Below are 25490 nucleotides of genomic sequence, written 5' to 3'. Positions count from 1 at the left end.
ATGCGGCAGAAGCCGGGAAAAGTATTCGTAATGCCCACCTGTCCTTCGCCAACTACAAGACCAAGATGACTGCCCTCCGACGTCCTGATGGATCCATCACATCCTCCAGAATGGCAATGGAGAAGATTATCCATGACTTCTACTCAAATCTCTTCGATAGCCATGTCCACTTGCCGACATACCAAATTCCACAGGATGGATATGTCATTCCCAACGTTCTCCCTTCCGAAATCCGACACGCCATTTCGTCGGTAAAGAAACAAACAGCAAATCGACGATCAACGGGAGGGCCTTTATGTTCCCGGAGCGAACAGATGCCATTGGGCTACACTAGCACGCGACAGGGACAAATGGAGACGTTACTGGCGCCCGCTTGAGCAAATCGCCGACTAATGGGAAGTTAAGTGATTAAGTGATTAAGTTTTGCAAGAGTGGCATTGAGTGGCAATCATGTTTGGTCTATAGACTACTTTTAGCATGCTTCTCCCACCCTGGGAGGGTCCTCACAACACCCTTTATTTGGTGCTCTCTTCTCTATCTGAGCTTCCTTTTCACCTAGCACGTGTGGCTGGCCTTCCAGTCATGGAGCAAAATTCCTGGTACTAATCTCAGCCATTCCTGGGTGTTAGTCTCCCTTTTTGTTGCTTTATGTTCCCCAGATGAATGCAATCTTTCTGTGTCTATCCCGCTCTTTCTGACTCATTTCTCTTAACATGATACTTTCCATGTAGTACCACTTGTATGTAAATTTCATAACTTCATCTTTTCTAACAGCTACATAGTACTCCATTGTGTAAATGTACCAAAGTTTCTTTAACCAGTCATCTGCTCTTGGGCACTCAGGTTTTTTCCAGATTCTGGCTATTGTAAAGAGTGCTGCAATGAACAAACAATTGCAGATGTCACTTCGACTATACCTTTTTGCCTCTCTGGGATATATTCCCAGGAGTGCTATAGCTGGGTCAAATGGCAGATCAAATTCTAATTTTTTGAGAATCGTCCATAGTGTTTTCCAAAAGGGTTGGACCAGCCGGCATTCCCACCAGCAGTGAAGGAGGGTCCCTTTCTCGCCACATCCGCGCCAGCATTGGTTGCTTTTGTTCTTGTGGATGTGGGCCAGTCTCTGTGGTGTGAAATGATATCTCATTGTGGTTTTGATCTGCATCTGTCTGATGATTAGTGATGTAGAGCATTTTCTCATGTGCCTTTTTGCCATTCGAATTTCTTCTTTGCGAAAGTTTCTGTTCATTTCCTCGCCCCATTTTTTGATGGGGTTGGGTGATTTCTGCTTGTGGAGTTTAACCAGTACCTTGTATATCCTTGATATCAACCCCTTGTCGGATGTGTATTTGGTGAATATCCTTTCCCATTCTGTAGGCTGTCTTTGTATTTTGGTCACTGTTTCTTTTGAGGAGCAGAAGCTTCTTAGTTTAAGATAGTCCCATTTGTCTATCTCTGTTTTCACTTGCTCGGCCAGTGGCGTGACATCTTTGAAGATACCATTAGCTTCAATATCATGGAGAGTGTTGCCGACTTTGTCTTCAATAAACATTATGGATTCTGGTCTGATGTTGAGGTCATAAATCCATTTTGATCTTACTTTTGTGCATGGTGTTAGGCAGAGATCTGAGCCCACTTTTTTGCATGTAGCCGTCCAGTTTTGCCAGCACAGTTTATTAAACAGGCTTTCCCTGCTCCATTTCAATTTTCTTGCCCCCTTATCAAAGATTAGATGATTATATGTTTGGGAGGAAATGTCAGTATATTCAACTCTGTTCCATCGGTCTGCAGCTCTGCTTTTGTTCCAGTACCATGCTGTTTTAATTATTACTGCCTTGTAGTAGAGTTTGAAGTTAGGGAGGTTGATTCCTCCCATTTTCTTTTTCCCAAGAATTGCTTTAGCTATTCGTGGGGGCTTATTGTTCCATATAAATTTCAGGAGTGTTTGCTCCATTTCTTTGAAGAATGTCATGGGTATCCTTATAGGGACTGCATTGAATTTGTACAGTGCTTTGGGAAGTATTGCCATTTTGATTATGTTTATTCTCCCCATCCATGAACAGGGGATATTTTTCCATTTCCTCGTGTCCTCTTTTATTTCCTGAAGTAGCTTTTGTAGTTTTCTTTGTACAGGTCCTTTACTTCCTTAGTTAAGTTGATTCCTAGGTACTTGATTTTCTGGGGCACAATTGTGAATGGGATTGTTTTCTTGATGTCACTTTCTTCTCTTTCACTATTTGCGTATAGGAATGCCATGGATTTTTGGGTATTGATTTTATAGCCTGCCACTTTACTATACAAGCCTGTTGTTTCTAGGAGTTTCTTGGTAGAGGTTTTAGGGTTCTCTAAGTATAGTATCATATCATCTGCGAATAGTGAGAGCTTAATTTCTTCTTTCCCTATCTGGATGCCCTTAATATCTTTTTCTTGCCTAATCGCTATTGCAAGTACTTCCAGTACTATATTGAACAGTAGTGGAGAGAGTGGGCATCTTTGTCTCATCCCTGACCTTAGGGGGAAAGGTCTCAGTTTTTCCCCATTGAGGATGATGTTTGCTGTAGGTTTGTGGTAGATGGCTTTAACTATATTGAGGAAAGTCCCCTCTATCCCCATTTTGGCAAGGGTTTTCATCATGAATGGGTGTTGGATCTTGTCAAATGCTTTCTCTGCATCTATTGATATGATCATATGATTTTTATCTTTTCTTTTGTTGATATGATGGATTATGTGTGTAAACTCACACAAGAGGGGGCACGGCACCCACAGCGGCAGTGGCTCTATCTCTCCCGCCACCCGCGTTCGGTAGTCTCACCCTTCTCCCACCCCAGGGAGGTCGATGGCGATGGTCAGGCAGAGGAAGGAACGAGGGCCAGGCTGGTAGGTATCAGTCGTAGTTTATTCTGATTCTCTCCTCATCTCTCCTTCTGTCTCTCTCCCCCTGCACAATCTACAGTCTCCTTATATCTCTCTCCAAGAGAATGGGGGAAACAATTACATATAGGTGTGGTCACAATCAATAGGGGTGGAGATCAACAGGGGTAGAAATCTTGGCCTCAAGGAAGACCACTCCTAGGACAGATCCTTCCTCAGCAGGAGGACCCACCCTAGAGCATAATGCAGGAGGACCCACCCTAGAGCATAATCCCATGGGAGTGCCTCTCCTCTCCTTGTCAGACAAGCTTATAAGAATATAATATAAATCATTTTGCATGGATACAGTAAGAAATATCTTAAACTTATAGAATTGCTCTCCTAGGGCCATCTCGATCTCAGACTACGGTGCTCAGGCCAGATAGTCTTTCCCACCCCTGGCAGGATCCTAGTCTTGTCGTTACCTTTGGATCATGACAGCATTTGTCTATGATCAAACTCTTAACTTATAGTTAAGAATCGTGGCACTTTGGCCTGGCCCATTTCGCTGCCAGGGTTGCTCACCGCTTGCCCTGGGTCCATTCAGTCCCTCGTCGGGACCCTGCTTTGGGGTGTTAGGAACTAAGGGCAACTGAGGCTTAAGTCGAGAAAGATGCCCGGGAGTGAATAATATTCAAGGCCAATCAAATCCTAAATTACAAAGCATAATGTTAACGGTCTTCCTGTATCTATACAAAAAGGATATTACTTTAAGGTAAACTATTCATAAGGCATAAGGAGAGGAGAAAGGCAATATTTCACTCATATATATAAAATCATAGATTTCTGGGAAACTGATCTTACAAATTAACAAAGTCTGATTAAGGGGAAAGCTGATTAACTGGGTGGGAAGGAGAGCATAGGGAAGACTGTTTACATGTTTACATGTAAACACAATGGAAGTGGAAGTGCCTCTGGAGCACTGTGGTGGGTGTAACCAGATTGATGGGTGTAACCAGATTAATGGGTGTAACCAGATAAATCTAAGCTTCTTGCTGAAGGACAAAGCAATGTTACCCAACATTATGTTGATTGATTTCCGAATGTTGAACCATCCTTGCATCCCTGGGATGAATCCCACTTGGTCATGATGTATGATCTTTTTGATGAGTTGTTGAATTCTATTGGCTAGTATTTTGTTGAGAATCTTCGCATCCATGTTCATCAGGGATATTGGCCTGTAGTTTTCTTGTGGTGTCTTTTCTTGTGGTGTCTTTGTTTCCTTTTGGTATTAGAGAGATATGGGCTTCATAGAAGCTGTTTAGGAGAGTTTCTGTTTTTTCAATTTCCTGGAAAAGCTTGAGAAGAACTGGCAATAGGTCCTCTTTAAATGTTTGGAAAAATTCGCTAGTAAATCCGTCTGGGCCTGGGCTTTTGTTTTTGGGAAGACTTTTGATTACAGTTTCAATTTCCTTGATGTGAATAGGTCTATTCAGGTACTCTATATCTTCTTGATTCAGCTTTGGGAGATGGTAGGAATCCAGGAATTTATCCATTTCTTCCAGGTTCTCGTGTTTCGTGGCATAGAGACTTTCAAAGTAGTCTCTGATGATCTCTTGAATTTCTTTAGTTTCTGTTGTGATATCCCCATTCTTATTTCTGATTCGATTTATTAGGGCTCTCTCTCTCTGTTTCTTTGTGAGTGTTGCTAGTGGTTTATCTATCTTATTTATTTTCTCGAAGAACCAGCTCTTGGTTTCATTGATCTTTCAGATTGTTTCTTTGGTTTCCATATCATTGATTTCTGCTCTAAGTTTTATGATCTCTTTCCTTCTGCCTGATTTAGGCTCTTTCTGTTGATCCTTTTCTAAGGTCTTGAGCTGTGAGGTCAAGTTGTTTATGTGCATCGTTTCTACCGACCTAAGATATGCTTGCAGAGCTATAAATTTTTCCCTTAATACAGCTTTCGCTGCATCCCATAAGTTCTGGTAGTTTGTTTCATTCTCATTTGTTTCCAGATATCTTTTGATTTCGTCCTTGACTTCGTTCCTGACCCACTCGTTGTTCAGCATCGACTTGTTTAATTTCCAGGTGTTTGATTTGGTTCTCCGTGTCTGTGTGTGATTCACTTCTATCCTCAGTGCATCATGGTCTGAAAAGATGGCTGATACTATTTCTATCTTCTTGATTCTGTTGAGGTATGTTTTGTGTCCTAGCACATGGTCGATTTTGGAAAATGTTCCATGCGTGCTGGAGAAGAATGTGTATTCTTTCTTTTTGGGGTGTAAAGCCCTGTATAGGTCCATAAGCCCTTTCTCTTCTATTACTTCTTTCAAAGCCAGTAATTCCTTGCTTGGTTTTGTTCTTGTTGATCTATCCAGAGGTGATAAGGCGATGTTGAAGTCTCCAAGTACTATTGTGTTGGTAGTGATGTCCTCCTTAAAATCTGTTAGCAGTTTTTTTAAATGTTTAGCTGTTCCCTCATTAGGTGCGTATACATTTAAGAGTGTGATTTCTTCCTGTTGTACGTATCCCTTGATGAAGAGAAAATACCCTTCACTGTCCCTTCTAATCTTTTTCAACGTGAAATTAATGTTGTCGGATACTAGTATGGCCACCCCAGCTTTTTTGAGGGAGTTGTGTGCTTGCAGGATTGTTTTCCATCCTTTGACTTTGAGTCTGTGTTTGCTCTGGCTATTGAGATGAGTTTCTTGTAGGCAGCAGAATGTTGGGTTCTGTCTCTGTATCCATTTTGCCACTCTGTGTCTCTTAACTGGTGAATTTAGACCGTTGACATTGAGAGAGAGAATGGTTATGGGGTTTTGTGTTATCTTTCTGTGCGGGTGTGTTGTGGTTGTAGGTTTTGTCTTTTCTTATAGTAGCCCCTTTAGGCCTTGCTTTAGGTTTGGTTTTGAGTCTATGAAGTTCCTGAGCTGCTGTTTATCTAGAAAATAGTGTACTGTTCCTTCGATTTTGAGGGAGAGTTTAGCCGGGTAGAGTATTCTTGGTGAAGCATTCATTTCAGTGAGTTTTTGGACTATATCTCGCCACTGCCTTCGGGCTTGTAGGGTTTCCTCTGATAGGTCTGCTGTGAATCTACGGGGTGCTCCTTTGTATGTGATTTCCTTCTTTGCTCTTGCTGCTTGCAGTATTGTGTCTCTATCAGCAGTATCGATCATTCTAACTATGATATGTCTTGGAGTGTTTTTGTTCAGGTCTCTTTTAACTGGCACCCTTCGGGCTCCTTGAACCTGAATGGCTGCATTGTGCAGCTCTGGGAAGTTTTCAGCAATGATTTGTTTGACAGTGTTTTTTTCATTGGGATTGTTTCCCTGAGCTTCAGGTAGTCCCATGATTCTAATATTGTTCCTCTTGGAATCATCTGCGAGGACTCTGATTCTCTGTAGAGCCATTTTGAGGTCCCTTGCCACTGTTTGTTGTTGCGTGTTTGCTTGGTGCAGCTGATCTTCCAGCTCACTGATTCTCTCTTCAGCTGCGGTCATTCTATTTTTAAGAGAAGAAACTGAGTTTCTCACTTCATCTATGGAATCTTTTAATCGTGACATTTCTACTCTCATTTCTTCTCGTAATTTGTCGATTTTTTCTGTGGTGTTACTGGCTGTCTATCTGACTGTTTCATTGAGTTGATTGAACATCTTCATGAGTTCGTATCTGAATTCTATGTCAGAGAGGTCCCTTAGGTGAGCTGTATTGACAGAATGTTCTAGATTGTTTTCGTTGTTCTCCCCTTGTGTTGGGGATTTTCTTTGTTTCTTCATATTGCTGAGTAGGTTGGGAACTAGATTCCTTGGAGACTAGGTTCCTTAGTATGGGAAAACAACCTGCGGCCACATAAGTGGCCGCCCGCCCGCCCACTGGAAAATAAGCCACGCCCACTTTTGAGGCCACGCCCACTTTTGAGGAGGCCACGCCTCTACAGAACCCTGGGTTTGGGATGAGATGGGCACCGCGGTCAGGAGTGAAGAGGGCAGGGCAAACGCTCAAAACTGCTTCTCTCCAGGCATCTCGGGAGACACCTGGGGTCCTGGATTTAGGATGAGATGGGCGCCGCAGTCAGGAGTGAAGAGGGCAGGGCAGACGCTCAAAACTGCTTCTCTCCAGGCATCTTGGGAGACACCTGGGGTCCTGCAGGGAAAGATGGAGGTCCCAGGGTGGCCAGCCAGCAGCTGAGCTGACCTGGATTTAGGATGAGATGGGCGCCAAGATCAGGAGTCTCTAGGAGCTTATTTGGTAGAGTCTTCAGGTTGTTCTAAGTACAGAATCATGTCATCTGAAATAGTGAGAATTTAACTTCTTTCCAATCTGGATGCCTTTAATGTCTCTTAATAGTAGTGGCGTGAGTGGTTGACATGGTCTTGTGCCTGAGGGAAAGTTTTCAGTGTTCTACCATTCAGTAACTGGTCACAGTGAAATTGCGTTTTCTGTCCATAGGCAGTGTTCTAGTTCCGTTTCCTATACTCAGGTGACCACTAGGGGGAGATGGTGCGCCACCAGCTGGAGTTCTTAGAGCCGGGATGTGGGGTGCTAGAGAGCGGATTCTTAAATTGTTGGGATGGGTTCATACAATGAGTGGCTACAGGTGGTTAGATAGATTGTTCAAGAACACAACCAGGACCCACTTGATCCCCACTCTCCAGCCAGTCTGTGGACTTCACAGAGAAGAAACTCAAAACATACTCTCCCCGGGGCTGGATAGCACAGCAGGTGGGGCATTTGCCTTGCACGCGGCGTGACCCGGGTTCGATTCCCAGCATCCCATATGGTCCCCCGAGCATGGAAAGGAATAATTCCTGAGTGCATGAACCAAGAGTGCATCGCTGTGCATCGCTGGATGTGACCCAAAAAGAAAAACAAAAAATACTCTCCCCACACAAGATTCTCTGGTGCCAAATTCACCCACTCAGTCCTATGAGGTACTTGCAAGACAGCTCAATATTTCTGTCCCCTTCTCTCTAGCACTGGAAGCCCCACTTTGCAACCCAAAATTAAAATACCTTCCCAGTTTCCCTAGGGCACAAGTTTGACCAGCAAGAATTCAATGGGAATGTGGTGTAGAATTTCCTGGAAGGTCCCTTCAAAGGAACAGATGAACCCTTCTTTTCTTTGATGCTGTCTGGAATGTGAATGCAGTGATCTTTTTTAGCATCCACTGTGGGCCATGAGGTAATTTAAGGATATGGAAGGAAACCAGTCTAAGATCCATGGAATCAAATGCTAGGACTTTTCTTCGATGATGATCATGGATCTGTTACCAGTGGAAGAATGGGCTGTCCCCAAAGCCTCAAGTCTCCTGGGTGGCTGCAAGTCAGCTGACTCCTGACTGTCTCACTTTGTCTATTGCAGGTGACTAAATTGACATAAAGGAAGAGAAGGCGGGTAGGAAGTAGCTTGAAAGGGGAGTGCTGACTCCTTCCAGCTTGATCCCCCTTGGGAAAGTGCATGGAGGAGAAGATTATGACTTGCATGACTGTCTACATGCCACTAGTCTCACAAGGCAGCCATCAGGCTGTGTCCAAGGTCCACTTGACCATCATGGCTTAGAAGTGAGTTCCCACACCCTGAGTTCTTGGGTAGACATAATCTCAGGCTAGATTGACAACTTGCTCCCAAAAAGAAAGTCAGTACTGATCTTCCAAGGCCCCTAGGTCCCCAAGTTCGCTGTCTAATCTTTGCAGAAAAGAATTTCAAGAAGGAGACAAATAGTGAAGCAAAGTATCTTTATTCAGGAAACGGGATGGGGAGAGCAACACATTCAAGGCCGAACCTAGGAATATGCATCTCAAGTTGAGATGCTGGGATGTGCTTTTCCAACACTTCAAGTTGAGATGCAGGTGGATCCTCAAGATATAAAACACTCCTTATTTGCTTCTGCAAAGTTAGTCTTATAGGGTTTTCACACACACACACACACACACACACACACACACACACACACCTTTAGCAGTTTCTATGTAGATAAGAATCTCTTCCTAGCATGTTGTCAAGGGTCTGGGAACTTCCAGTGACTTTTAATATTCTTTTATTTTTGTGCATTTGTTTTTGGGCCATGCCCCATGTTGCTCAAGGCTTACTCCTGGCTCTTTGCTCAGGCATCACTCCTGGTGGTGTTTGGGTAACCATATGAGATACCACAGATCAAACCCAGGTTGGCTACTTCCGAGGCAAGAGTCCTCCACTGTGTTCTATCACTCCATCCCTGGCCTTTTATATTCTTATCACTGCCTTTGTTTCTTTTTTCTTTTCTTATCACACCAAGATTTATCAAAGATTTATCAAGTTGTTCACACAGTTGTCTCAGTTATTAAATGTTCCATCACCAGTCCCACCACCAACATGATCTTCCTTTCACAAGTGTTTCCAGATTTCCACCCATCATCCTGATCTGCCTACTTGTAGGTACAAATATTTATTTTACATTGTTTGTTATGACACAAAGTCAAATGGAATTATCAAGACGTAGGTCAATGAGTCAATTTGTGATCATTGTTACATCTCAGGATGATGTTACTAGTCAGTATCTGAGAATCTGTCGTGCTGGTTAGGGCTAGCTGAGCCTTCTATGTTATTGTTTAGGCTCGCTGAGCTTAGTGGGCATCTATGCAACTTCCCCATCAGATTTTCTGTCATCCTACTGGGCTGACATAACTGTGAAATTTAGAGCTGCTGCATGACTGTGTATGCGGCTGTGCAGTCCAGGAGCTATAGATCTGAAACAATTTGGTGTCTTGGGCAGATTTGGTAGTTTCATAAGAAGCTGGGCTTTTTTTAATGTCCAATAGTGTTGAGTGTGGATGCAGGATGCTTTAGGCAGAAAGGGGAGTCTACCTGCTCACATTCTGAGAAGAGTCCAGAGTTTCAGCCCAGGCTGCTCCACCTGGGAAAAGCCAATGGCATCGTGTTCTTTTGGAGATTAATTGTAGAACTGGGCTATTTCTCTGCCTTTATTTATGTCCTTGGAACTTCTCCTTTTGGACAGAAACTAATTCTAGTAGCCTTAGTTTCTCCAACTCAGTGGGCCTCTAGTCTTCTTGAATTGATTTCTGTCTCTGTGGTTTTGGGACACAATGACTTATTGTCCACATTGCCAGGGCCTCACCTGTCTACTGGCCTATGTACAAGAGATCTGTCATATTAGCCCTGAGCTCCTACTGTGTCATACTTCTTGGTATGACGGTGTGGGGTCGTGGGGGAATGGGTTGCTATTTGGCTTAAATCTCATGTAAGTCGAAGTCTCCACTCCTCCCAAAACCAGCTAGAGATGGGTGTGAGGACATCCTAGTAGGAAGATGTGGATTATGCTTCCTTCAGGGTGAACACGCCCCTTGCAGATGTCCATGACCACCAGATCCACTGTTTCCATCTGCTAAATGATTTGTGTCCTGTGTAGATTGAGGGCAGTTTTCTGAACTAAATGAGGTTGTGTATGTGAAAATGATGTGTGTGCGTGCGTGCGTGTGTGTGTGTGTGTGTGTGCGTGCGTGCGTGTGTGTGTGTGTGTGTGTGTGCGAAGCAATCACAAATGGAAGACACATGTGCCTCCCGAGTTGGTAGCTACCTTGATTGGCACCATTGGGTGCAACTCCAGGGGAATGGTGCTGGACCTTTCTTGGGTGGACAAGGTCAGTCAGGGGGCATCTGGCTCTAAAGGACCCTCTTTATTTCTGGGCTCTAAAGGATGTCACCATAGTTCAAAGTGTCTCTTGGTCCTATGGTGGAGGGGATGGCTAGAGATGTCAGGATGGACCATTAGCTGGATAACTGGACACTGATGTGCTGAAATCTTCTAGAAGGCTCTGTACATGTGAAGGGGCTGTGCATCCCTCTACACTGTTTCACACTATGTGCCTCTCCTAAGTGCTCCCAGAGACTAGGGTCCTGTCCACCCTCCTCCCCATCCACCCTCTTGGAAAAAAAGTGTATCATTAGTTTCTTAAAATGTTACAGTGGTCTTAAAATGCCAAAGAGCAAAGTTTCCTTTAATCAAAGTATCTTGAGTTGTAACTCTGTCCTGTAGCACTGTCCTCCCTTTGTTTGATTTGCTCAAGCGGGCAACAGTAACGTCTCACAACAAATTGTGAGACTTGTTGTTACTGGTTTTGGCATATCAGATACACCACAGGGAGCTTGCCAGGCTCTGCCGTGCAGGTGAGGTACTCTCAGTAGCTTGCTGGGCTCTCCGAGAGGGATGGAGGAACCAAACCCATGTCGACCACATGCAAGGCAAACACCCTACCCGCCGTGCTATCGCTCCAGCCCTTTTGATAATACAATATAAGGTAAAGGTAAAGGCCCTCCCGTTGATCGTCGATTTGCTCGAGCGGGCCCAGTAACGTCTCCATTGGAGATATAAACAAATTTAATTGCTCCTGAAAAGAAAGTGCGTGTGTGTGTGTGTGTGTGTGTGTGTGTGTGTGTGTGTAAAGATTGGTATGCTAAGGAAAAAAAATTTTTCAGATTGAACAAAGCATTTCCCACATTCAGTCTTTCCACAGGTGGATCCCACCCTTAAGTTGTGTCCACTTTTATTATTGCCCAGTATTTTAAAAAGAAAGAAAAGAAAATCCAGAACTTTCCTTAAATTTTTCATTTCATTTCATCATCCTGTTAATCGTCGATTGCCTCGAGCAGGCCCCAGTAACGTCTCTTTCATCCTAGCCCTGAGATTATATTCACGGCTCTTTAGGAGAATGAGACCCATCATTGTTACTGGTATTTGGCATATTTGGTAGGCCACGGGGGGTTTGCCAGACTCTGCCCTGTGGGCAGGCTACATTCGATAGCCTGCAAGTTTGTCCAAAGTAGGAATGAGGTAATAAGATGTCACGCGGCCGCAAATGCGGCCGCGCGGTTCCGGGATCTGGATTTTATAGTCTCTGAGTCTTGGCCGCTGATGGGATTACACGGCACCAGGGGGCCAGGTGGTGGGTGTGACCCACGCCTACTGGAATTTGGAGGATCTGGGTGGAAGATGCTCGACTCCAATTCGAGTAGGCTTGGAGGTCTCGGCCCCGGAACCCGCGTGGCTTTGTCCCTCTGCCAGTACCTTCATGTGTGCGGAGAGTGGTCTCAGCATGGTGGAGTCTTTCCTCCCCGCCCCGACCGGGGCTCCAGCAGCCGAAGACCTCCAGGACCAGCCACCACCATGCTGAGACCACTCTCCGCACACATGAAGGTACTGGCAGAGGGACAAAGCCACGCGGGTTCCTTAAATATTGGGTGGGAAATTAACTCAGGGACATTGGAGTTCATCAAGGACTAATGAATCCGAATAACTAATCCTGCCCCTTCACCAGGACGTATATGACCCCAGCAAAGCGTTTGAACACCATTAGCCATAATTTGCTGATAGTACACTGAGCGTCAGAGAAGTAAAGTGATTTGTTCGAGGTCTCAGCTTTAAGAAACTGGAAGCTTAAGATCCAAATAAATCTCTCTAATTCCCAAACCCCAATGTTAGCTTCTATGGTTAGTTAAAACAGCATTTCTCACTTAGGTGCCCTCTATTAGTTGACCTGGCCACCCCTTAAAGGAGCCCCGTGGAACTGGTTACATAGAGCTTCTTCCCTTTCTGCTTTTTAATTTTTCCCTGATGAGACCAGGGCTCAAATGAATAGAATCTTATGCACATCTTATTAGTGTTTGGTTTTTAAACAAAAACAGCTCTCCTGGGTTTATCTTGCCTTGAATAAGCTTTTTCCCTCACTCAGAACAAGTCAATCTGCCTGGGTTCGTGCTAGGTTGAAATACACTTTTTATGTGGCATCCAATAGAGACAGCCACTTGGTCGCAGATGTGTGGTTCGATGTCAGTCGCCAGTCTTGGGAGGTGTGAACTGTGTGAGTGAGAAAGAAAGACCTGGACTTCCTAACAAGGCCAGTTTGGAGGTCAGATACAGGGACTGCAGAATCTGGCGCCCTGCTGACCTCATGGTCTGCGTTCCACCCTCTGTAACCTGGGGGCAATGTTAGGCCCTACTCAGTGGGTATGTGATAAGGAGGGAGTGGGCTGCTTGTTAGCAGAAGGCCAGTATGCATGAAGAAGGTGAACAGAGTGGGGCTGGAGCAATAGCGCAGTGGGTAGGGCGTTTGCCTTGCACACCGCCGACCTGGGTTTGATTCCCGGCATCCCATATGGTTCCCCGAGCACCGCCAGAAGTAATTTCTGAGTGCAGAGCTGGGAGTAATTCCTGTGCATCGCCAGGTATGACCCAAAAATCAATAAATTTTTTTTAAAAAAAAGGTGAGCAGCACTGTACACTGTCCTCCCATTGTTCATGGATTTTTTTGAGCGGGCCCAGTAATGTCTCCATTAAGTGCCTTAACCCCTCATGAAACTATCATTGAAACTATCACTTTAGTTTCTATAGTTTCAAGACAATGAGCTTGGGAAATGAACACAGCACTTTGCTCTTTTTCACTCACAAAGTGGAAATGTGCCACATCTGAAACTTCCTGGTGGGTGTAGAGGCAATTCATCAGTCTGTTCCTAGATAACACATCCAATGACAAATGCCACAGAAGTCCACTACTTAGTTCCTGGAAAGCACAGAGTATCTATTTTCATCTGACAAGAAACAGCGGTCCCTCAATCAGCATGGGTTTGCATCACATGGATCTGCTTCCAAGCCAATTTTTCTTGTGAGCAGATGACTACACTTATAGCCTCAAAAAACAACACAGTGCCATAAATGCAGTTTCTTATCCTTGGGATTTTTTTTAAATAGTGTTTTCTTTTCTCTAGCTTACTTTATTTTAAAAATACAATAATTAATAGCACGGTAGCATGGTCCTCCCATTGTTCATCGGTTTGCTCGAGTGGACCCAGTAATGTCTCCATCATGAGACTTGTTGTTACTGTGTTTGGCATATCAAATATATCACGGGTAGCTTGCCAGGCTTTGCTGTGCAGGCGAGATACTCTCGGTAGCTTGCCAGGCACTCCGAGAGGGGGGGAGGAATTGAACCCGGCTCTGAGGGGTCGGCTGCGTGCAGGGCAAACGCCCTTCTGCTGTGCTATTGCTCTAGCCCAGGTCTCAGAATGGAGATGTTACTGGGCCCGCTTGAGCAAAATCGATGAACAACGGGAGAACAGACAGTGATAATAATTAATAGATACAACATACAATACATGTTAGTCATCTGTTTCTGTTCTCAGTAAAGGGCTTTGTCAACGGTGAGCTAATTAGTAGTTACGCCTGGTGGAAGTCAAAAGTTAGACATGGAAGATGGGAATCCCAACTCCCATATTCAGAAATAAGTGATATAGATGCAAAAATTCATGGACATACTGGACCCCCAGATAAAAACTCCTGAAGGGGCGGGCCCAGTTCTACCCTCCTGAAGTCCCAGAAGATGCACCCAAAGCCCACAGCTGTTGTCTCTGTCGCCAACCCGAGTCCACCGTCTCATGACTGAGCTCTGCAGAGAAGCCAAGCTAATGAAATCTTTAGGTACACTGATCTCCAGGCTGAGAACTCTGAGGTCTTCTCTGAGTGGGGGTAGGCAGCCTGCCTCCACCCTACCCCCATACTTCCGGAAGCTTTGGTGGCTACCACCACATCCCACCCTCACCACCATGTAAACTCATGGCCTTGTTATATATTCTGGAGTGCCCAGAGCATACGGCCATATTCTCAGTCAGGAGACGCCTCCAAACTCTACAATACTGACACCCCGGTAGGAGCACACCAAATTAGATGGAGAGAAACACAGAAGCCAATGAATATTACTAAACAAAAGTGTTAACACAGAAGGCTCAGCTAGCAACAATAGCAAATCCTTAGTAAATCCTCAGAGAAGGACTTAATGTCCCCATGATGAGATATAACAATTTTCACAAATTTTCTTTTTCTTTTTTTCTATAAAATTGCACTAGCCATTTAGTGGTAACAAGCAATAAAAAGTAAATTATTTGGGCCTGCTAGGGGGCTAGGCTTGGGGGGTGGTTGGGAAAATGGGGACCATGGTGGAGAAAAGATCATAGTGGTGGTGCGGTTGGGAGTGGAATATTGAGTTCCTGCATTTTTAAATGCATTACAAAAAAACCTTGTAAACCACGGTGTTTAAATAAATGGGGTCGGAAATGAAATACATAGTGAATTATGCCGGGACTTCAGGAGAGAGTTAGAGCAGGAGACAAAAAAAACTGATCCTGGTCACTGGGACTTAGAGTCGAGTCTGATAGAAGTTGGATCGAAATTTTCCTAAGTGGGGACTGGAGTGATAGCACAGTGGGTAGGGTGTTTGCCTTGCACATGGCCAACCCGGTTTCAATTCCCAGTGTCCCATATGGTCCCCTGAGCACTGCCAAGAGTAATTCCTGAGTGCAAAGCCAGAAGTAACCCCTGAGCTTCGCTGGGCGTGACCCACTGTCACTGTCACTGTCCTCCTGTTCATTGATTTGCTTGAGTGGGCCAGTAACATTGTTGTTACTGTGTTTGGCATAGCGAATACATCACGGGTAGCTTGCCAGGCTTTGCCATGTGGGCGAGATACACTCTGTAGCTTGCCGGGCTCTCCGAGAGGGGGGGAGAAATTGAACTCTGGTGGCTATGTTGGCCGCGCACAAGGCAAATGCCCTACCCAATGTACTATCACTCCAGCCCTAGAAAGTAAAAGGTAAAGGTAAAGGCCCTCCCGTTGATCGTCGATTTGCTCGAGTGGGCCCAGTAATGTCTCCATTGGAGACTTTGTTGCTCTGTGGCGCAATGGATAGCGCATTGGACTTCTAGCCCCAGAAAGTAAAAGAAAAAAAAAGATCGTAAGTGATATTTCACACCCTAGTAAAATTCTTTCAATTGTAAAAGCACTGCCTGTAAATAAAATTTAATTATGTATTTAATTGAGGCAGGCAGGTTTTGGCAAGGATTGATAGGGGAGCATCCCAAGCAAACCATCCCAAGCCTCTCAGAGGCCCCTCCTGAACAATCTCAGCCAACCAGGCTGGGTGCAGTGCAAGGGCCTGAGGATGCAGTTCTGCCTGATCCCTGCAGTGCCAAGGACCACTCAGGTCAGCTTGGCAGTACTCAGGGTGCTCTAAGGCCATGCTCAGTGATGTTCAGGAGGACCATGTGGTACGAAGGATCAAACCTGATTGGCCACTCATTAGTGGAATATAAAATAACATCACACGAGACTGGCACCCAAGGATAGTAGAGGCAAGGGTCTGGAAAATTGCTCCATAGTTGGAACCTGTCTCATGAGCTGGGGGAGAAGGCAGCTGGGATAGAGAAGGGATCACTAAATCAATGATTGTTGGAGGGATCGTTTGAGATGGAAGATGTGTGCTGAAAGTAGATAAAGGACCAAACATAATAACTTCTCAGTATCTGTATTGTAAACCATAATGCCCAAAAGTAGAGAGAGTATGGGGGAAATTTTCTGCCATGGAGGCAGGGGGGATGTTGGGAAATGGAGGGGATACTGGGGAGATTGGTGGTGGGGAATGTGCAATGGCAGAGGAATGGGTGTTTGATCATTGTATGATTGTAACTCAAACATGAAAGCTTGTAACTGTATCTCACAGTGATTCAATAAAACAAACAAACAAAAAACCTGATTGGCAGCAAGCAAGATAAGCACCCATACCTCTGCACTATCTCCCTGCAAAGAGATCGGGAGAGACTTTTTCCCAGCAAGGAGATATTTCAAAAGTATATTTAAAACAAAGAAAGCTTTTAGAATATAAAAAATAGGGGCTGGAGAGATAGTCCAATAGGGAGAGTATCTACCTTGCATATATCCCCACCCTTGGTACCACATATTGTCCCCCAAGCCTACCAGTAACAATCCCAATAACAGAGTCAGGAGTAAGCCCTGAGTACCACTGGGTGTGGTCCCAGAGTCAATTGATTTCATTAAACACAAAAGTAAAATAATGGCACCATAAATCCTTACACCCTACATCAGCTGCAGCCCCCAAGTTCGGACAGGATAACTTTGTAGCAGTCATGTCTCAGTGATCAGAGGTCACAATATAAGTCTGGGAGTTTTATGCTTTCCTATATCTCATGATCTAAGAGTACCATTGGAATTCTTTGAGTTAAGGTGGGAATTGCTTTAGTAAAGAATCATGCATGGACCTTCTGCTCATTCTGTCTTTTCCCCATCAAGTCTTGTACCATTGCCAACTAGAGCTTCCTCAAGTCCCTTCTTGGAACCACTAGCTTGACCTCTTCAAATGCCTCTTTCTTGCTCTCTACCACCTTGTCATCAAGAAAAGGAAAAGGAAAAAGTCTGTTCCCTTACTTACTGCCTGGACTGCATCTCCCAAGGATGGCACAATGGATTGTTTTGGTGAGCTAAGATTGGTTTGCACACCCCTTCATTTCAATGGCTTTTGTGAATTCCTAAACTTGATTTTCTTTTTCATTTTTTCAGGCTTCAGTTTTGAGCTCTGCTCACCTCGGGTCATCACTGACTTCCCATGTGCCAAGTTAGTTCAGAGCCTCCCTTTGACATTCTTTCTTGAGTGACCTTAATAAGATGGCAATCAAGATCCCTAACTGACCAACAAGCTTTAATGAAATCTCCAGTTAAGCACCTTGCCAATACCTTCAGGAACCTCAGTCCTCCCAGCATCCTTGAGCAGGTCACTGATTAAATATCTTTGGCTGTTCTGGTCCACAATGGTGGCCAACAGTGTTGGTTTAAAAAAAAAAAAAGACTCTGCCCTGAGGGTTGGTCCCACCACCGGAGATTCACTCTTAGGAAAATTTCCCAAGATAGTAGTTTTCCCATCTCCGTACCTTGTTTGTCAGTATTTTCCATTTGCTTGGGTTGATCCTTTCAATCCCTTTGCTAATTAAGTCACTGAAAAGTATGTATTGATAGGAATAGATTGTATCAGTGGAGTGCAGACAAAACTCCTTTCTGTTGTTGATGACAAACCATTTCAGAGAAGACCAGGCTGAGTCTAAGGGGTTCAAGTAATAGTAAGGGGATGGCAGAGAGAGCATCTCATGGCCGTGGGACCTGGCCACCTCCGGGCAGCACACAATGCCTGTTAAGTTAATGGTGACTTGGCCCTGGACCTTGAACTCCTTGTCTTCCATCGGCTTCATCTCTTCCTGTTGCATTCTCCCTTTGACCACAATGGCACACTTCCCATAGGCCCTCTTCGTTATATCACAGAACTCAGAGAAGAGGTTGTCCTTTTGTTTCATGGATAATTCATCTCTGAGGAACATCCTGTACTTCCAAGGCACCCACCCGTGGCTGCCCCCACCGTGCACAATGCACCAAGTTGGAGTCTGCATGAAGTAGCCATCATGAAAATCTTCCCCGGTGACGAGACTTTCTGGGATATCCGTCTCTCCGAAGTACACAGTCTTGAATCCCTCATGCTGGAGTGTTCTCAGGGTCTTCAAATACTGAAGGCATTGCTTCCTCTTGAGGCCATCAAACGCACTTCTGTTAATGATGTTTCTTAGGAGAGGGTTTACGAAGGAAACCATAGTGGCTCCTCAAATGTTCTGAGAAGTTTTCTGTCTCTATCCATGGCAATCTGGAAAGAATAGGGTGATGACCTCATAAAGGGCTTCCTTCCAGCTGGGTCAGTGCCATAGCTACACGTTGGATTTCAGAGCCCTGTGGAGCAACATACTCAGAACAAACCCCACCTAACTTGTGTAAGATAGAGACCCAGAAGAGTATCCCATATAAAATATTGCTTTGATACCCAATCTACAATGAGTTTGGGGTATATTTCCCATTGTGTTCATTTTTAGGGTTGCCAAGGTAAAATACCACAGACCAGTTGACTTAAATGGACATAAATTTCTAGACTGGAAGTTTAAGATCAAGGTGCCAACAAGTCTGGTACCTCCTGAGACTTCCCACATTGCTTTGTGGATGACCACCTTCTCATTGTTTCTTCACTGGAGTTCTCCTATGTGTTTTACTAATTTTATCCCCTTACCAGGAGACCCATTCTTTTGCATTACAGTCCACCTATGTTACCTCATCTTACCCAAATCATCTCTTTGAAGATTCTTCTTCCAATAGAGTCACATTTTGGGGTTCTAGGAGCTGGGTTCTTTAGCATAGATATTGGGGGTGTGACACAAGTCAACCCATAACAAAAATCTTTTAACACTAACGAGACATACTGTGGACTCTTCCCATTCAGTTCATTTGGACGAAGAGGAATATTTACATTAATCCATTCCAAAAGTATCTATTGAGAACCTTCCATGCAGTAGATGGTGTGTCAGTTACTGAGTACTCTCATGACAACATCCAGTGAGGCCGGAATATATGTGGTGGGTGTACATGCAAGAAGACTGTCCTGGCTGCATGCCCCCTTTCACTGTCAAACGTAGGTTATCGAGGTGGAGGAAGGAGGGTGTAGGAAATAACCGAAGAAAGTCTGGATGTTCTGCATGCCTACCACTCCCAGGGACTATCATTTCTTGAGTTAATTTCCTATCCCATCTGGAAAATGTTTTGAATTTTAAATACTTTTTTCTTTTTTTCTTTTTGGGTCACACCTGGCGATGCTCAGGGGTTACTCCTAGCTCTGTATTCAGGAATCACTCCTGGCGGTGCTCAGTGGACAATATGGGATGCTGGGAATCGAACCCGGGTCAGTCGCATACAAAGCAAACGCCGTACGCACTGTGCTATCACTCCAACCCCAGTGTTACATACTCTTAAGGTAAAACGGCTATTGACTTCACACCCTAGTTGCCTCTTCAGTTTGGCCTTGTTGGCATTTTCTTGTTCTCTTTTTCAGACTGTGCAGAACAGATTCCTTCCATTGAGAGTGTGGACAAAGTTCTCAGGTCCTTCACTTGACTGTTGCCTGGATAAGAATTTTTTCCTTCCACAATTGTTTTCTTGGGACTCAAGTTGAAGCTGTAGTCTTGTTGACTATGCCAACAAGAAGATTCCGAGGCCTTTGCTTGCCTGTCTTTATATGGGTTTTTCATCAGAGCGGGGAATGCCAGGATGTGGTGGGTGCGAATGTGGTCTATCTCAGTATTTTGAGGAGGAGGGAATTGGAGCACAAGGGCTGGGAGCAGAAGTTCTGCTATTGGAAAATCCAGCGTCAGATACTAGTTCCAACCCTTGTGAGTCTTGATCTTCTCATTTAAAAAATGGGGGAAATATGGTAAAGTTAAAAGGTGAGGGCGAGAGACCAAACAATCAATCCTTAGGCACAGATCTTCTTGTTGCTAATGTTGAGAGAGACGAACTAGAAAGACAGACCCTAATTGAGCTTATTAGAAGTGGTTGAGAAGAAATAGAAAAGTCACAGAAGTCAAGAAGAAAAAAATCCCACACACTGGAAAGAACAAAAATTGAAGACTGAGGTTCCATGTTGACATAAAATAACTTGTTCTTATCATGGCAAAACGGAAAACGTTCTTTCTTCCTCGTCTTCCTTCCTTGTTTTGTAGGCTCTATTTTCCTCTCAACATCATCATCAAATTTTGAATGCACCCAAGTTCCAGGTTCAGATAATTCCAGAAAGACGAGAGTCCTACCATCATTTTCCTCCAGGAAGGCACCATCTTGTGAGCATCAACAAAGAGTCACAACGGAAGAAGAGGAGAAGGAGCTCTGGATGTTGGAATGCCCAGAGGAAGACCTTGCTATGGTAGCCTCGGCGTGAGAAATCCTTCAGACAGGGTGGCTGTGGAGAGGAACTGGCATTTCTACTGGGATCAATCTTCAAGGCGTTCCTGGGCTCCCTCTTCCAGAAGCTGGCAGGGAGTGAGCTACACTGACTGCAGTGATTATGCAGCTGCTGGCTGTTCAAGAATGAACCTTCAGAAAACTCAAAGGTTTCTTTGTTGAGGAGAAGAGAGGGGCCCAACAGAGACACAAAGATATAAATTCAAAGCAGGGGTCAGGAGGAGAAACCAATATCTCTGCCTGTGCAGGTAATCTCCAGGTTTGCTCATTGTTTTCCTGTGCTCATGAACTTCCTGTTTGCTAAGTCTCCTGTTAATTAAGCCTCTACTGTACCTGGATGCTGAGGTATTTCCTGTTACGGAAGGCCTCCCCCAGAGGACTGGGGTGGGGATGTCTGCTGGAAAACAGGAAGATCTGTTGACCCATGAGAAAACAAAATTATACAAAAAGTGTCCAATACTTTCAAGTTATAAACTAGACTTGTGCTGTAAATAATTCTAGTCACTTTTTTCTTTCTCTGAAACAAATCTCACAATGTAGATGTTACTGGTGCCCGCTTGAGCAAATTGATGAACAACGGAAGGATAGTGCTATAGTGCTTTTCTTTCTCTACCCATATCTCTGCGACAGTCTTCAGAGAGATGGCATGGGAATTAGTGTTTGTTGATTCATCCAGCTAACCATCCACTTGGGTAGAGCAGTATAGATATACATTCAAAAGAAGATGTTTGATTTATTTAAAAAAAATTTTTGGTTTTGGGGACACAATCGGCTATGCTCGGGGATTATTACTCCTGGATCTCTGCTCAGGGATCACTCCTAGTCAGGCTGAGGGGATTATATAGGATTCCAGTGATTGAACTGGTGTCTACTGCATGCAAGGAGTGTATCCTACCCTCTACACTATTGCTCTGGTCCCTTAATTTTTAAGAAATCACATTCTATAACTTATTTTGGTAAACTTGATAAGTCAAAGATACTTTTCTTCCATGTCATTAATACTGAAAAAAAAATCTCATTTTTCTAGTAAGATTAATTAGTTTGAAAACCCTGAGGTCCAAGTGTTCATGGTCTTGTGAGGAGAACAATACAATTAAGAGTTTCTAGAACATAGTGCACAGGGGGGTCGGGGGTAGAGTGTAACAGAAAAATAAATTTTAAGGACAAGTGAAAATGAAACTCGCATAAGACCCCTGACCATGTTCCTCAATATATGTACATAGGTATTTGCTACATACTATATAGAGACTTTTCAATATTCATCTAATTTCTATTTATACAGGGCTTTTTTTTTTTACTGAATTAAAGCTAGTTTATAGGTGTGCAAATGTTTGTATTTTCAAGAGTACAATGTACCATATCAGGCCCACTGAAGAAAGCCTCATTTTTTTAGTAGTTATATTCCATAATAAATATGGTAAGAATATTGACAAAGTTCTTACTTTGTGAACATTTAGCCTGCTTCAAGGTGTTTGCTATTTTAAACAATGCTATGATAAATATCTCTGTGCACCCTACAATAAATTTTCGCATAGACGTATAGACACATACACACACATACACACACACACACACACACACACACATGCAAATGACAGGGAAATGGAGTGGTTGAAAGTCAACCTAAAGATCTATAGCTCCAGCCCACCTTTGCCTTCTAAAGAGTTTGTGCCAAAAATTTCCTATCTTTACCGTTACTTTGCTATTGATATTGAATCTTCAGTCTTTGTCAGCCTGAAAAGGCAAAATGGCACTTCCTTGCTAATTACATGCAATAATAGACCTGGCAAAGTATTATGAAAACAATGACAACAGGAATTTATGTTAAGTGCTGGTGCTGGAGAGATAGTGCAGGGATTAAGGGGTTAAGACTTTGCATGTGACTGACCCTTATTCAAATGCCCAGTACCATGTATGGTCCCTTACACACCACCAGGAGTGACCCCTGGACACAGAGCCAGAGGTAAGCCCTGAGCACTGCCCCCAAACGTAAAATCAAAATTCAAATGCATAAATCAGATTAACTTGAGGATCCTTTTAGAGAGGGCAGAGGGGTGAGACTCAAAATAAACCAGCTGAAGGATCACAGCATTCTGGAAGTTTTAGCCCTAGAGACCCTAGGGGGCTTCAAGCGGGCCCATTGCGTGCCTTTGTTCTAGCCAAGCCAGCAGGGTGCAGTGATGAGGTGTGCGTGCGTGCATGTGTGTGTGTGTGTGTGTGTGTGTGTGTGTGTGTGTGTGTGTGTTTGTTGGGAGAGAGGGGTCCTACACCACAGCTAGCAGAGTCTTTCTCGTTCACACTCACACTTAAAGTCAGGCCCACACTTGGACAGCCCTGGAAATAATAACCAAACCCATTGGAAGTGAAACTTGGATTCTAGCAAACAATTTCACTAACAAGGCCACAGTAATGAAGAGAACCTTCTGTGTTTGCAGATATCCATCCTCACGACTCTGACTCCCTTCCCCAGTTCCCTTCCCTGGAAGTTTTCCCACCCTTTGGTTCTAGCTCTTACAGGGAGGAAACCATGTTGAAAACACACCCAAAGTGAGAATGTGCCCTTGAGTGTTTGGGCGCTCGTGGATGTCAGATTCTTTTCATTCTCCCAAAATTACTTTTGGAACAATACAGCCAGAAAAATGCTCCTGCCATGGGAGCTCATGGGCAATGCCACCTTTGGGGGCTGAGAATGATATTTCTGCTCTGCGCTGGGAAGGGCTCTGACCTTTCCTCAAGGTGCAGCCCTCACGGGACCATGGGAGCCAGAATAATTGTGGGACCTTAAGTGAGACAAATTGCTGAGGAAGAGAAGGAAAAGCTCCCCTTCTCCTGTCTTCACCACGTGAAAGATTTAATCCCCATCACTTCATTTGCTTTAAGAAGGAATCTTTTTATCACAGGAAAAATGTCTGGAGGCTGGAGTGATACACATCACATGGGGCTCTTGCCTTGCATGTAGCAAAGCCAAGGTCGATTTCAGGCATCCTGTATGGTCCCCTGAGCACTGTCTGGAGTGAGCCTTGAGCACGGCTGGGTGTGGCCCAGCACCCCTATTGCAATCTGAAGTACTTTTGTGAGTGAAGGAGAATTAACAAGGGAGGGCTAAGTGGGCTTCTTGATATTCCTTGACACTTTCTAGAATCTCTTTTCCTCACAGGTGAAATGAGGGAAGGGGGTCAGGTGGGGGCTGAGGTTCTTGTGTTCTCAGATGGATTTTTCTTTCCCTGGAGGAAGTGGGCATGGAGATAGGGGTGGCTTAAAGAATGTGTTTAAGTGCATGAATGTGGTTGTAACTGTGTGTAGGGTGGCCCATATGTGTAGGAGTGTGTAAGTATGTAGGAAAAGGTTGAATGTGGGCCTTTAGGATTGTAGTATTTAGAGAGAATGTAAGTACGAGTGTGTATATGTAAGTATATGTGTAAAAGTCTGTAGAAGTATGTATATGATGTGAGTGAATCTGGCTTTATGGATGTGGAGAGTATGTGTACACATGAGAGTCGGTAAGCATGTATGAATGTACACCTGTGTGGAATTGTGTGTTATGTAAGCAAGTCTGTAAGAGTGCATGTGTAGGGGCTGGAGTGATAGCACAGCAAGTAGGGCATTTGCCTTGCACGCGGCTGACCCAGGTTCGATTCCCAGCATCCCATATGGTCCCCGGAGCACCGCCAGGAGTAATTCCTGAGTACGGAGCCAGGAATAACCCCTGTGCATCGCCAGGTGTGACCCCAAAAGCAAAAAAAAAAAAGAGTGCATGTGTGTAAGTTTGTGTGTGAATGTGTAAATATGGGGGTTGTGTTTACATATGGGAGTGTGTAGGTGTGTGTGTGTGTGTGTGTGTGTGTGCAGATTCATGAGTATGTGTGTTTGTGTGGTGTGACTCTTTGTGGTGTGAGTCTGTGTGCATGCGCATGGGCTTGGATATGCAGATTTAAAAACCTGGCCCTGTTGGAAATCACCAGCTCCAGAAACATTTCCTGTTTTCCTGGTGCTCGGAGCACAGCCTCCTCGGGGCTGACGTGGGTGACCCCCACCATTTCGAGTTCCCCTCCCACGGTGCAGGCCCACGTTGTTCCCAGTTCCCACCTCCGGGAAGCAAGAACCATTAGTCAAGGGGATTACCAAATTCTCTTCAACCCTCCTCAGCTCACTTCTGGCCTAGTCTGACTGAAGCAAAGCTCCCTCCTTTGGCTTTTCCCGCAGCCTTCGCCAGGGATACAGAGCTAGCCCAGGGAGCAGAAACATTCCTCAGGGCTACATCCGAAGCAGTGGTCCTAATCTCTACACACCAGAACCTTGACTGTGTGTGTGGGAGAGGGGTGGCTTACAGAACCATTGTGTGTGGGCCTCGATCTCTGACTAAATTATGTGAGGGAGTGAGGCAGAGGTGTGAGTACCTCAACGGCTTGTACAAGCTTCCACATGATTCTGAGGTGAAGCTGAGGTAGGAGATCCAGATCACACATCCTTCTCTCCTGGAAGGGAGCAACCTAACGCTCACCATAACCATGCTGTTGGACCCTGCGCCAGGCTGTTTCACTCCGGGCACCTCAGAGGGGGCGGTGGTGAGAGCCCTCCCGGCCCCAAGGGACACATCCCCGGCAGCCAAAATCCTCCAGAATTCAACCGCCGCCCTGCTCATGACTGCTCCCCACACGCTTGGGCAGAGCCTCACCCATGAGCAAACCTTTCCCTGGACACCTCATAGGACACAGCCTACCCATAATCCAAGAGTCCCGCACCACATTTGATGGGGTTCAAAGTAGAAGGCAACCAACCTTAGAGAGCAATATTATATTATTTCGGTTCTGCTTTGGGACAGAGATTGGGGTTCAGGTTGGAAACACCCAAAATATGGTGGTGGGAAGGTGTAGTGGTGGTGGGATTAGTGTTTGAAAATGAAATGTAATTAAATATGGTGAATTACTTTATAAAATTAAAAAATAAAAAGCTGAGGTGGGAACTGCCCTCTCAGAACAA

General features: G+C 44.6%; 1 protein-coding gene across 1 annotated transcript; it reads right to left on the bottom strand.

Annotated features, from left to right (window-relative positions):
* Positions 1-17575: 17575 nt before the first annotated feature.
* On the bottom strand, positions 17576-18325 carry CUNH21orf140 (chromosome unknown C21orf140 homolog). Its single transcript, XM_056109479.1, has one exon. The coding sequence runs from the start codon at positions 18323-18325 to the stop codon at positions 17576-17578; it is 750 nt and encodes a 249-aa protein (XP_055965454.1).
* Positions 18326-25490: the final 7165 nt, after the last annotated feature.

Source organism: Sorex fumeus, unplaced genomic scaffold (assembly GCF_029834395.1).
Source record: "Sorex fumeus unplaced genomic scaffold, SorFum_2.1 ptg000265l, whole genome shotgun sequence".
Lineage (NCBI taxonomy): Eukaryota > Metazoa > Chordata > Mammalia > Eulipotyphla > Soricidae > Sorex > Sorex fumeus.
This window is presented reverse-complemented; position numbering and strand designations above follow the sequence as displayed.